This window comes from Rhinoderma darwinii, chromosome 10 (assembly GCF_050947455.1).
Source record: "Rhinoderma darwinii isolate aRhiDar2 chromosome 10, aRhiDar2.hap1, whole genome shotgun sequence".
Taxonomy (NCBI): Eukaryota; Metazoa; Chordata; class Amphibia; order Anura; family Rhinodermatidae; genus Rhinoderma; species Rhinoderma darwinii.
In genome coordinates this window covers 6,766,896-6,779,646 of record NC_134696.1, presented here as the reverse complement: position 1 = coordinate 6,779,646, position 12,751 = coordinate 6,766,896, and the positions used below count along the sequence as shown (strand labels likewise).

At 42.4% G+C, this 12,751-nt stretch overlaps 1 protein-coding gene across 5 annotated transcripts in view; it reads right to left on the bottom strand.

Annotated features, from left to right (window-relative positions):
- LOC142661742 (uncharacterized) overlaps positions 1 to 12,751 on the bottom strand; it is a 191,053-nt gene that overhangs the window by 84,180 nt on the left and 94,122 nt on the right. For all 5 annotated transcript variants that reach the window (XM_075839265.1, XM_075839264.1, XM_075839262.1 and 2 more), the window contains 10 exons: positions 11,884 to 12,117; positions 11,701 to 11,798; positions 11,415 to 11,592; positions 10,552 to 10,779; positions 9,317 to 9,415; positions 5,582 to 5,755; positions 3,810 to 3,965; positions 2,464 to 2,584; positions 1,842 to 2,056; positions 9 to 260 (listed from right to left, as the gene is read on the bottom strand). In XM_075839265.1, coding sequence (XP_075695380.1) covers positions 9 to 260; positions 1,842 to 2,056; positions 2,464 to 2,584; positions 3,810 to 3,965; positions 5,582 to 5,755; positions 9,317 to 9,415; positions 10,552 to 10,779; positions 11,415 to 11,592; positions 11,701 to 11,798; positions 11,884 to 12,117 — 1,755 coding nt within the window. The remainder of the gene's footprint in view (positions 1 to 8; positions 261 to 1,841; positions 2,057 to 2,463; positions 2,585 to 3,809; positions 3,966 to 5,581; positions 5,756 to 9,316; positions 9,416 to 10,551; positions 10,780 to 11,414; positions 11,593 to 11,700; positions 11,799 to 11,883; positions 12,118 to 12,751) is intronic.

The following is a 12,751-nucleotide window of genomic DNA, read 5'->3' as shown; positions in this document are numbered from 1 at the left end:
GCACAAACCTGAAATATGCGATGAAGCTTCTCCTCTACAGAACTTCCCAGCAGGACAAGGCAAACAGGACTCAAGAGAAGACATCTTTAAGTATGGTTGAAAGGTGCCTGGAGGACAGGGTAGAGGGCCTCTGCTCCCGAGAGGACAGTAGTACCCGGCAGGACACAGACCCCCACTGGCACCATCTGCAGGATTTGGAAGCTGAGCATTTAATGTGCAGTAATATCCAGGTAAGCACTTTTCTGAAGGAGATGAGAGACCTAAAAACATAAATCAGGGTGAGACACTTATACCATACCAGCTCAATAAATCCTTCAAATCCAACATGAAACCTAAAAAGTCTCAATGCCGGATTAGCAGGAATTTACCTCCTTTATCTCTGCAGTTTCCTTGCCTGATCTTTACATTCAGTGTCAGTCTGATGCACGGACAGAAGAGGGAGGGACGCAGCAGGAATGCCTTATCTATCTAATCTATTATCCTATTTATAGCTGAGCTTCCGATAGTTAGTTGCATTCTGATTTCTGCAAGTTGCTATTGGAAATTGTCAAAAAGTCCTAACAGCTTAGCTCCTATAATGCTGGGGGGCAGTTCGTTTTTTGTTTCATCAGATGACTGGAGGGCACTTTCCAATTTGCAAATCATGGGAGTAAGCTCTCTGCAGACACCGAACAAGCAGGGGATAATGGGATTTTTCGGCTTTAAAATCTGCGGAAAGGTCAATGCACCTCTGGTGTATAATACAATAACATAATGTACTGTATATACACAGTGATTTCAGCAGTATAGTGAGTGTAGCTCTTAAGTATAATACAGGATATAACTCAGGATCAGTACTGGATAAGTAATGTAATGTATACAGTGACTTCACCAGCAGAATAGTGAGGACAGCTCTGGAGCATAATACAGGATGTAACTCGGGATCAGTACAGGATGAGTAATGTAATGTATGTACACAGTGACTCCACTAGCAGAATAGTGACTGCAGCTCTGGAGTATAATACAGGATGTAACTCAGGATCAGTACAAGATATAACTCAGGACCAGTACAGGATAAGTAATGTAATGTATGTACACAGTGACTCCACCAGCAGAATAGTGAGTGCAGCTCTGGAGTATAATACAGGATGTAACTCAGGATCAGTACAAGATATAACTCAGGATCAGTACAGGATAAGTAATGTAATGTAATGTATGTGCACAGTGACTCCACCAGCAGAATAGTGAGTGCAGCTCTGGAGTATAATACAGGATATAACTCAGGATCAGTACAGGATAAGTAATGTATGTACACAGTGACTCCACTAGCAAAATAGTGAGTGCAGCTCTGGAGCATAATACAGGATGTAACTCAGGATCAGTACAGGATAAGTAATGTAATGTATGTACACAGTGACTCCACTAGCAGAATAGTGAGTGCAGCTCTGGAGTATAATACAGGATGTAACTCAGGATCAGTACAAGATAAGTAATGTAATGTATGTACACAGGGACTCCACCAGCAGAATAGGGAGTACAGCTCTGGAGTATAATACAGGCTGTAACTCAGAATCAGTACAGGATAAGTAATGTAATGTATGTGCACAGTGAATTCCCAAGCCGAACAGTGAGTGCAGCTCTGGAGTATAATGCCTGGTGCAACTCAGAATCAGTACAAAAATGTAATGTATTAGTAAACTCAACTATAGATTAATTCTATATATAAACTGGGAGATCCAAAGGCTGTATATCGGTAGATGTGGGCAATTTACAGTTGGGTTCAAAAGAGCCAGGACTTACTTAATTCTCGGAATATAATACAGTTACACTTGGTGTCAAACCAGCAGTATAATATAAAGTACCTGGCCGTGCACAGAACCAGCCTCCTGGACAAGGAGAGCATTCCTCTCTCGACATTAGCCCTGTTTGATTACTGAATGAACCAGTTGGACAGGGGTGCATTTGTCCGTATTCTGTTCCCTCAACACAAAAATAACCAGCTGGGCACTCCATGGGCACATAATAGTTTCCTAATACGCTTTCCTGTGTTTCTTCTGTTTTCAATAGGCCACAATACCTAAAAACACAGTAAAATCTGCCTATAAATGCACTTACATAAAACACTGATTAGATGCTAAAAAAAAATGCATGGAACGAATGATGTCTAGATCAATGATTCTTAAAGCATTAAAAAAAAAAAAACGGTTACTTGTGAGGTAAGTAAAGGGAAACTTTGAGAAAGTTATAATAACTCATTAGGGTATATTTTAGTCTCCATAATAAATAAATGTGTAGCTGCAAAGTTAGCAAAGGAGCAGCGTAAGTAATCTTGAGCCGTTGCTGCGCAACAAGGGGCATCACCATTGAGTGACAACACCAGACCTTCATAGCCGGGTGAACATCTCGGCATCGTCTCTCACATTCAAGTAAATCTAGACGTTCTTTCAGCAGGTAGAAACAAAACCATTACCGAAATACACATACTTTCCTGCAGGGCAGACCTCACACTGACTTTGACCAATCTTATCCTGAAATTGTCCCATGGGACAGGCTTTAGGCTCAGAGGATCCAGGAGGGCATCGATGACCGATAGGACACACATGTTCTGAAAGATCACTGGCATCAGGAATTAGGTACCACACATTTGGAAAGACAATTCAATCTGATATTTAGAGAGTATACTTCAAATGAAGAATTAAGGGGAAGAGAATTATTCAGGGTCTATAATTACTTAGGCCTTATTTACACGACAGGGTCCGAGTGTCGGCCGATAAAATCGGCCGTTTTTTACGGCCAGTTTGCACCCGTTTTGCATCCGTTCCAAGCCGTGTTGCCGTTTTTAACGGCCGATTTTTACCCGTTTCTAATCCGTTTTTTTCTTTGTCCGTTTTAAAAATTGGATAAATTTCATTTGTACATTTTTGCCACACACTTCCCCCTGTAGATAATGCCACACACTGCCCTCTGTACATACTGCCATAGCCCCCCTGTAGGTAGTGGCACACAGCCCCATTGTAGGTAGTGGCACACAGCCCCCTGTAGGTAGTGGCACACAGCCCCCTGTAGGTAGTGGCACACAGCCCCCTGTAGGTAGTGGCACACAGCCCCCTGTAGGTAGTGGCACACAGCCCCCTGTAGGTAGTGGCACACAGCGCCCTGTAGGTAGTGGTACACAGCGCCCTGTAGGTAATGCAACACAGCCCTCTAAGTAATGCCACACAGCCTCCCCATAGTTAATGCCACACAGCACCATGCTGGTAGTTCTACACAGCACAACCCCTCCCCCCCCCACTATATGGACAGTGAAGTGAGGGACTTCTCCTGGAGCGGAGACACCGCCGGGGATTCCGCTTCAGAAGTCTCTGACTTTACTGTGTCCATATATGGACGTTGCCGAAGCTGTGGCCGGGGATTGGGAATTCCGCTCCTACAGGGAGCAAAAAAAATTACCCTCCTCCTCCTCCTCACATGCACTTTGCACTGTGGGGAGGAGACAGAGAGAGAGCGAGCGACGGAAGACACAGCCATCACTTGGAGCACATTCAAGGGATGGCCGTGTATTACCCGGTCCCATAGACTTCTACGGGAGCCGGGCGGCCGGGAGAAAATAGGGCATGTCCCATTTTTTGATGGCCGGGTTTTCTGGGCCGTCAAAAAAATCGGTCGTGTGAATAGCCCCATTAGGGGTCTATTGTTCCTACTGCAGCCGTGTGACGGCCGTTTTCAGAACGGCCGTCACACGGCCGGAAAAACCTGTCGTGTGCATAAGGGCTTAAAGTGAAAAAAATTATATTGTTTCAATATCCCATAACATTCGATTAATATATTACCTGGACTCTGTGGATTTATCGTTCCTGGGGGACAGTACCAGCCAGCAATGCATTCAGCATCAGGGACAACACCACCCCAGCGGGAGCAGTAGAATCCACATGTGCACAGCAAACAGTCCTGAAAAGACTGAGCTCCAGAAACAGGCAAAAAGGTCCCTGTGTACGTAGTAAGAGCATTATAACCAAGATCAGCACTTACAGGGTAATACAGACAAAATAGTGGGGTAGTTTATTCTATATCAGATTGCTGTACTGTGCCTTGTGTAAAGACACTTCATAAAATGCAAAAAGTTAAAGAAGCCTCTGTGCTAACAGTGAACAAGCAGTGAATGCCAAAAGGTTTTAGCTCTGAAGCATGCAGAATTGTGAACGCAGCTCTGGATTATAATACAGGTTGTAACTCAGGATCAGTACAGGATAAGTAATGTAATGTATGTACACAGTGACTCCACCAGCAGAATAGTGAGTGCAGCTCTGGAGTATAATACAGGATGTAACTCAGGATCAGTACAGGCTAAGTAATGTATGTACACAGTGACTCCACCAGCAGAATAGTGAGTGCAGTTCTGGAGTATAATACAGGATATAACTCAGGATCAGTACAGGCTAAGTAATGTATGTACACAGTGACTCCACCAGCAGAATAGTGAGTGCAGCTCTGGAGTATAATACAGGATATAACTCAGGATCAGTACAGGATAAGTAATGTAATGTATGTACACAGTGACTCCACCAGCAGAATAGTGAGTGCAGTTCTGGAGTATAATACAGGATGTAACTCAGGATCAGTACAGGATATGTAATGTAATGTATGTACACAGTGACTCCACCAGCAGAATAGTGAGTGCAGTTCTGGAGTATAATACAGGATGTAACTCAGGATCAGTACAGGATATGTAATGTAATGTATGTACACAGTGACTCCACCAGCAGAATAGTGAGTGCGGCTCTGGAGTATAATACAGGATGTAACTCAGGATCAGTACAGGATAAGTAATGTAATGTATGTACACAGTGACTCCACTAGCAGAATAGTGAGTAGCAGCTCTGGAGTATAATACAGGATGTAACTCAGGATCAGTACAGGATATGTAATGTAATGTATGTACACAGTGACTCCACCAGCAGAATAGTGAGTGCGGCTCTGGAGTATAATACAGGATGTAACTCAGGATCAGTACAGGATAAGTAATGTAATGTATGTACACAGTGACTCCACTAGCAGAATAGTGAGTAGCAGCTCTGGAGTATAATACAGGATGTAACTCAGGATCAGTACAGGATAAGTAATGTAATGTATGTACACAGTGACTCCACCAGCAGAATAGTGAGTACAGCTCTGGAGTATAATACAGGATGTAACTCAGGATCAGTACAGGCGAAGTAATGTATGTACACAGTGACTCCACCAGCAGTAACGTTCACCCCTTTACAAAGTTCTTCAGAATTATTTTAATTGGAACATTCATGGACATACTCTATGAATATGTAGCTTATGCTCTTTTATCATGGCACCCTGTTTGCCAACACTCACCCCAAACTAATGAGTCAGGTGGGTGCAAAGAGTTGTACTTGATTCTCAAACCCACTATTATATTTCTGGCGCCATGCAATTTTGCAATACTACAAGAGTTGTGTATAAAAGCTAGTGGCCAATAAAAGCTGCAGCACTGACCAAGCAACCATATGCGGGCTGCACTTGTATCCGCAACATTTGTAATACAGATGACTGTCAGTACTCTGCTTGCCATCATGTACAGTTTACTCCTCACCTGGTGGACACGGAGAAGGCGAAGGACTCCCAGCAATACAGAAGTGTCCAGGGGGGCAGATGTCTCCAATTTCTCCATCTCTGGGATTTGGGAGGGTGGATCTTGATGAACAATAAAACCCAGGGTCACAGGATCCGGACTCAGAATCTAACTCAGGAGATGCACAGTATTTCCCTGGAAAGATATTCAAGAGTATAATCTAAAACCATATTATTATTAAGTGTGCGATGTTATCCAGAAATAATAGATTAACACAACATAATGCACATTAAAGTTTAACCAGAGCTTTATGCATTATACAGATATCAATATATTGGAATTACTATACACAAATTAACAACCTGTGGCCCGGCCAATAGAATGTGCACCACCGTGACTTTCTGTGCTGCTCTTGGTAATTAAGGAATCAATATACACAGTCGGGGAGATATATTAATGCGCAGGATTTCCTGTAAGCCTAATCATTCTGGCCAATGGGACAACTACAGTAGCAGAGGCAGAGACCGGAGCCTGTAATTGTGTCATTAACATTTAGGCTACGGTTAGAATGTGATATTTGTTGCCTGCAGTCACTTTACTGTATATGATGCTACAAATGCAGTGGGACAGGCTTCTTGTTGTTTTTGCTTGTTCCACCTGTAGGACCATGAGGAACTGAAGCAGGGATTTAGGGTTCCATCGTGCCAACACTACATTACATCTAATCGGCTTGTAGACAGATGTAAGCCGATGCTTTGGCTATCAAATCCCAATGCTGCCAATGGTTCTCTAACCGTAATCAGAGCACTAAAAAAGCCATATACACTTTTGAATACCATTTTATAATTCACACATATTATTAATCTACTAAGAAAGTGGAGTAACTTTGTAAATACATTACTTATCCTGTACTGATCCTGAGTTACATCCTGTATTGTACTCCAGAACTGCTCTCACTATTCTGCTAGTGGAGTCACTGTGTACATACATTACATTACTTATCCTGTACTGATCCTGAGTTACATCCTGTACTATACTCCAGAGCTGCACTCACTATTCTGCTGGTGGAGTCACTGTGTACATATATTACATTACTTATCCTGTACTGATCCTGAGTTACATCCTGTATTATACTCCAGAGCTGCACTCACTATTCTGCTGGTGGAGTCACTGTGTACATACATTACATTACTTATCCTGTACTGATCCTGCGTTACATCCTGTATTATACTCCAGAGCTGCACTCACTATTCTGCTGGTGGAGTCACTGTGTACATACATTACATTACTTATCCTGTACTGATCCTGAGTTACATCCTGTATTATACTCCAGAGCTGCACTCCCTATTCTGCTGGTGGAGTCACTGTGTACATACATTACATTACTTATCCTGTACTGATCCTGAGTTACACCCTGTATTATACTCCAGAGCTGCACTCACTATTCTGCTGGTGGAGTCACTGTGTACATACATTACATTACTTATCCTGTACTGACCCTGAGTTACACCCTGTATTATACTCCAGAGCTGCACTCACTATTCTGCTGGGGGAGTCACTGTGTACATACATTACATTACTTATCCTGTACTGATCCTGAGTTACACCCTGTATTATACTCCAGAGCTGCACTCACTATTCTGCTGGTGGAGTCACTGTGTACATACATTACATTACTTATCCTGTACTGACCCTGAGTTACATCCTGTATTGTACTCCAGAGCTGCACTCACTATTCTGCTAGTGGAGTCACCAGGCAGTAGCTCTTCTCATTGAGTTACTGGTGATGCAGGACAGCACTTTTGATTGTTGCCTTTTGATATTCCTTGCCTTGATTACCGGATTAGTCTCACCCTTTTGGCTTCCCATATCAGCCTGGCCCCTGCACTTCCTCCTTACCAGACTATTGAGATTCATGCCTCCAGTCCAGTTCATTGCTGCCTTATCTTACAAACTGTTGGCGCTTATTTGTTTATTAAACTTGGCTCGTTTCCAAACCACGTCACTACCTTACGCTACAAACTGTTGCGAACCGATCTAAGACTGTTAATTGGCTACTCTTGCTATTATCACCCTTCTAACAGTTGTTTCAGCCACTGGACTCCAAATCTGCTTCCAGACCTTAACAATGACATTACTTTTCCTGTACTGATCGTGAGTTACAGCCTGTGTTATACTCCAGAGCTGCACTCAGAATTCTACAGGCTTCAGAGTAAAAATCTCTGAACATAAACTGTTTTTTCCCAGTATCTGCATAGAGTTTGTTCTGGAGATTAGCACTCTGGGATGTGTAGCGTTTACACCAGATACTGTACTATAGTTAGAGGTCGGCTAAGCTGTTATTGGATGTCTGTCATTAAACTTGCAAAAATTTTTCCAATAACAACCAGTAGAGCTGTGAGTGCACCTCTGGAATATAATGCAGGCTGTATTTTAGCATGAGTATAAGAGAACTTATGTATTTACAAAGTTTATCAACATTTTATAAAGATTATATTTGAACCTATATATAAGCGTTAGAAATAGCACCCAAATATGGAGAAAGCAATATAATAAAAGCTAATGTATCTGTGCAATAAACGAGCAGTAAACTCATGTCTTAGGCCCCATGCCCACTTCAGTTTTTTCCTTCAGGGTGCTAACCGTTTTTCTGACGGCTAGCACACTGACCCATTCATTTCAATGGGGCCAGGCACACTTCAATTTTTTTTGACGGTCCCGTTGCTCCGTTCCGATCCAAAGTAGAGCATGTCCTACTTTGGTCCGGGATTCCGTGACCGTGAGGCCCATGCAAGTCAATGGGGCAGTCAAAAAAACTGAAGGCACACGGAAGGCATCCGTGTGCCGTCCGTGTGTGATGGAGCCGTTGCCTAGCAACAGCCGGGCGGGCAGAAAAACATAACAGAAATATTACACTAATCGGCAGCCACTTGTCTCTATCAATCACTGATAGAGAAAAGAGGCTGCTGATTAAAAAAAAAAAAAAAATCAGTTCATACGTACCCGGTCGTTGTCTTGGTGACGAGTCCCTCTTCTTCCTCCAGTCCGGCCTTCCTTTCTGACACGGAAGCCTGTGATTGGCTGCAGAGGCCGCTGCAGCCTGTGATTGGCTGCAGAGGCAGCTGCAGCCTGTGATTGGCTGCAGAGGCGGTCACGTGGGATGAAACGTCATCCCTGGAGGCCGGCCTTCTGACGTCATCCTGACGTGCGCGACCGCCACTACAGCCTGTGATTGGCTGCAGCGGCGACATGGATGAAACGTCATCGCTGGAGGCCGGACAGGAGGAAAGTAAGTATGAAATATTTTTTTTTTATTACATTAAAATTGTATTTTCCGAGCGCCAAGCATTGTACTGTCCAGGGTGCTGAAAGAGTTACTGCAGATCAGTGCAGCCCATTAACTCTTTCAGCACCCTGGACAGTACCATGCTCGGCGCACGGAAACACGGAGTGCACACGGCCGCTAAAACGGACACACGGATCCGTCAAAAACGGCCGTGAAAACCATGTTGGAAGTGTGCACGAGGCCTTAGTGAATAACTTACATTTCCAAAAACGTAAATTGAAATAGATTTCAAACCTTTGACGGTGGCTGTAATTTAGTGGCACACACACAATTAAAATAATTTAAAAGAAGGATTTTAGTTCTTCCAGGTAAGGACCGGTTGAACCCTCTAGTCTTAAAGCATGTTTATATAGGCGTAATTTTTTTTATAATTAAAGTGTAAAAAAAACGAAGAAAGAAAACAATAATACCTGGAGTGCAGGGAATGGCGTAAGAGGAACCTTGGGGGCAAAATGTTCCTGGTGGGCACATCCTACTATATCTAGAGAGGTTAGATGATATTGTAGTTCCTAGCAGAAATATATAAAACAATGACATATATTGTATGTATACATTCCTGAACTTTATCTGTCTGTTTCTTGCCTTGATAAAAACATACCTCATATTGTATTATTAAGTAAAGAGAGGAGGAATACTTAATTCTGAGGGCAACAATGGTAAATTGAAGTGAAATACAAATACTGTTCAATACACACAAGTCTCTGTCATTTCCCCATCTGCTGAAGATGTGCCAAAATACCTTCATCTTTGGCTGTGAACTTAGACTATTTTAGACGAGAATGACGCCCTTGTAAAATCTTATCAGATCAACCAGTGGTGCTGCAAACTCCAAATTGTCTGTTTTGACACTATTGCTTGCATAGCATAAATAAATGTTACTCCTTGCATAATGAAAAGTTATACAATTTCCCAATATACTTTCTTTTTTTAAATCCTCACAGTTTTTAAGATCTCTGCTTGCTGTTATACCATAGGAACCTTCATTGTTTACCGCCAGGGGATAAAAATTTGTCCTGGTCATGTGATGGACACACAGGTGCACAGCTCGTTCCAAAGCAGAGCTCTGATAACTGTACTGTAATCAGTCTTGGACCTGTGTGTCCATCACATGACCTTTTTGAATCCATTGTAAGTAAACAATGAAGATTCCTATTGAATGACAACAAGCAGAGCTCTTGAAATAATATATTGTAACATTTTATTACACAAAGACTATTTATTTACGAAAAACAGAATACTCCTTTAAGTTCCTTCATTAAAATCTATAGCTACACATGTTATATATGGCTACGGCTATGCTCCCCTTGTGCTGGAAGATATCCTCAACAGTTCCTGTCCCTCACTGGTTATGAACGAAAAGCCCAAACTGCCAGAGATATGACTTTTTTTGGTTAGACATATTTCATTTTGTAACAATCCCACTCATGGTTAATAATGGATTGCAAGCCAACCCTAAACCCCCACACACTCTTCAGAGCCGTATCATAGATCCACTTACACTGTATTGGAAATGCCCTGACCACTTTTGGTAATTATCTACTCTTCTGGAAAATGAAATTGGAAGCATTTAGTAATTCCCTTCAGTTATTATTTTGTAGGGTTGACAACAATTACTTTATATACTAGTCTGGAATTAGACCATTACCTGGAATTTCTAGGGGGTAGACAGGTTTATCAGATATTGATCCTACTGGGCAAAACCAGCCTGGTGCACAGAATCCTTCTGGTCTTCCCAATCCAAGTTTTGAACAGAACATCCCCGATGGACAGGGCAAGCACGTGCCAATGTCAGTGGCTCCTTGAGTCCTGCTGAATGTTCCCTGTGGGCAGGGGTACTGCTCTGCAAATGTTGTTCTCTTTGGACAGTAATATCCTAGGTGATATCAAATCAGTTGTTTCACATAGAGAAATTATTAATGAATATAAAAGCATAGGTGGCCTACAGGTCATCAGATAACAGCATACAGTAAAGCTGGGCTTGATTGATGAGATCTTCCCACCATATTTTTTACTGTGCATCTCCTATTGCTTTGTTTGAATTGTAGCATACAGCAAAGAATATGCAAGGATAAGGGCTTATGGGTATGTTCACACTGAGATTTTTTGGCACTGTTTTTCATGCGGAAACCATGCCAAAAATGAGCCGTAAATCAATATCAATGGGAGGAGGAGGCGTTTTTTTTCCCGCGAGCGGAAAAATTGCTCTTTGGAAAAAGCAGTGTCATGCCCTTTTTTCAGGCATTTCCATCTCTGACCTCCGATTGACATCAATGGGAGGCAGGGAAAGCAGTTTTCGCAGCGGTTTTTGCCCACATCGCTCCAAAGCCGCGGCCGAAAAACGCGGCAAAGAGAGTGCAGGAAGGTTCAAATCTGCCTGCAAAATACTGTGTGAACTAGGCCTCTCATTTTTGTTTTTAATCATTACTGTTTTGTGCCCATTCATAAACATAACATACCTAAATAAAATCACATGGCTTAAGGGATCGCAAAAAAAACAAATCTCTTTACCTTCAGGGCAAATAGTTGTGTTAGTAGACTGTACAGGGCAATACAATCCTTCTGGACACTCAGAACAGCTGGCTTGTCCCAAATATTGTGAGAAGGTACCCGCAGGACATACTTGAGGTGTTTGGCTCCCCTGTGGACAGAAGTGACCAGTAGGGCACGGGCCACCACTGCTGGTCACCTAATGGAATAAATGCATGATCATTCTCCGTTACACAATACACAGGTCTCTACTGTATTATAGGAAAATATATACCATGAAGAGAAATCTTTAGTTTCTGCATATTACCTTAGAAGGATGAGGAGACACCGATGCTCCAGTGCAGTAGTAGCCGGCATCACAGGGGCCATTTGGAGCTGCCAGTCCAGGCCTATCACAAAAGTAACCTGAAATCACATAAAAAAAGATGATACTAATTGGACATTTTAAGAGATATAGAGGTCCAGAATAACAGTTGCGCTCTTATTTCACCTGGTTCACAGCGCACACAAGCTTCAGGTCCAACATTTGCTGAGGTGTTACTGTACAAACCAGCGGGGCAAGGATGAGGAATCACCGTCCCAGCCGGGCAATAATACCCTGTAGGACACACATCTCCCAGAATGCCCTGGTTCGGAGTTGAGGTTTTTACAGAATGTGTACAGAAATATCCTTCAGAGCAGAGTCCAGATACCCGTGTCTGTCCAGGTGTGTCACAGTAATGTCCTACAAAAAAATCCAAAATAAAACGCCACATTACAACCAGGGATAATGATATTCACATACAATTAAAGACAGAATGGGAAAGTTAGAGCAAAGCTGATAAAATACAAGTAGAAGTTAGAGTTGCAAAGTGTAGAAAATACCTGATTCTTAGGAAATTAAAATGCTGTACTTATACTGTTAATAGAGTTTAATTGTGCAATAGTTTTGTTGCAATGTCTTTATTTGAAATAAATTCGGATATGGATTGCAGTACGACATCTAATATTATAATACCCTCTAGGACATGCCGCCCATCTACATTATTTTTTTCGTCTAAGCTATTGCGGTCTTTGGAGGCTGGATAAACATTAGTGCGACTGGCTGATGGATCATTGTTTACATTGTTTTACAAGTTCCCTTGGTTTTCACAATAGGATCGAGGCCAGGAATCAGCAACCCGCGGCACTCCAGCTATTGTGAAACTACAAAACTCAGCATCAGGGCATTCTGGGAGTTGTAGTTTCACAGCAGCTGGAATGCCGCTAGTAGCGGACCCCAGGGTCTAGGCCTGTGTCATTAGTTAATTGACCTCATACAACAGATCTCTACTTTTCTCTTTTATATAGCATAATATTTATTCGGTCACCTTTACAAT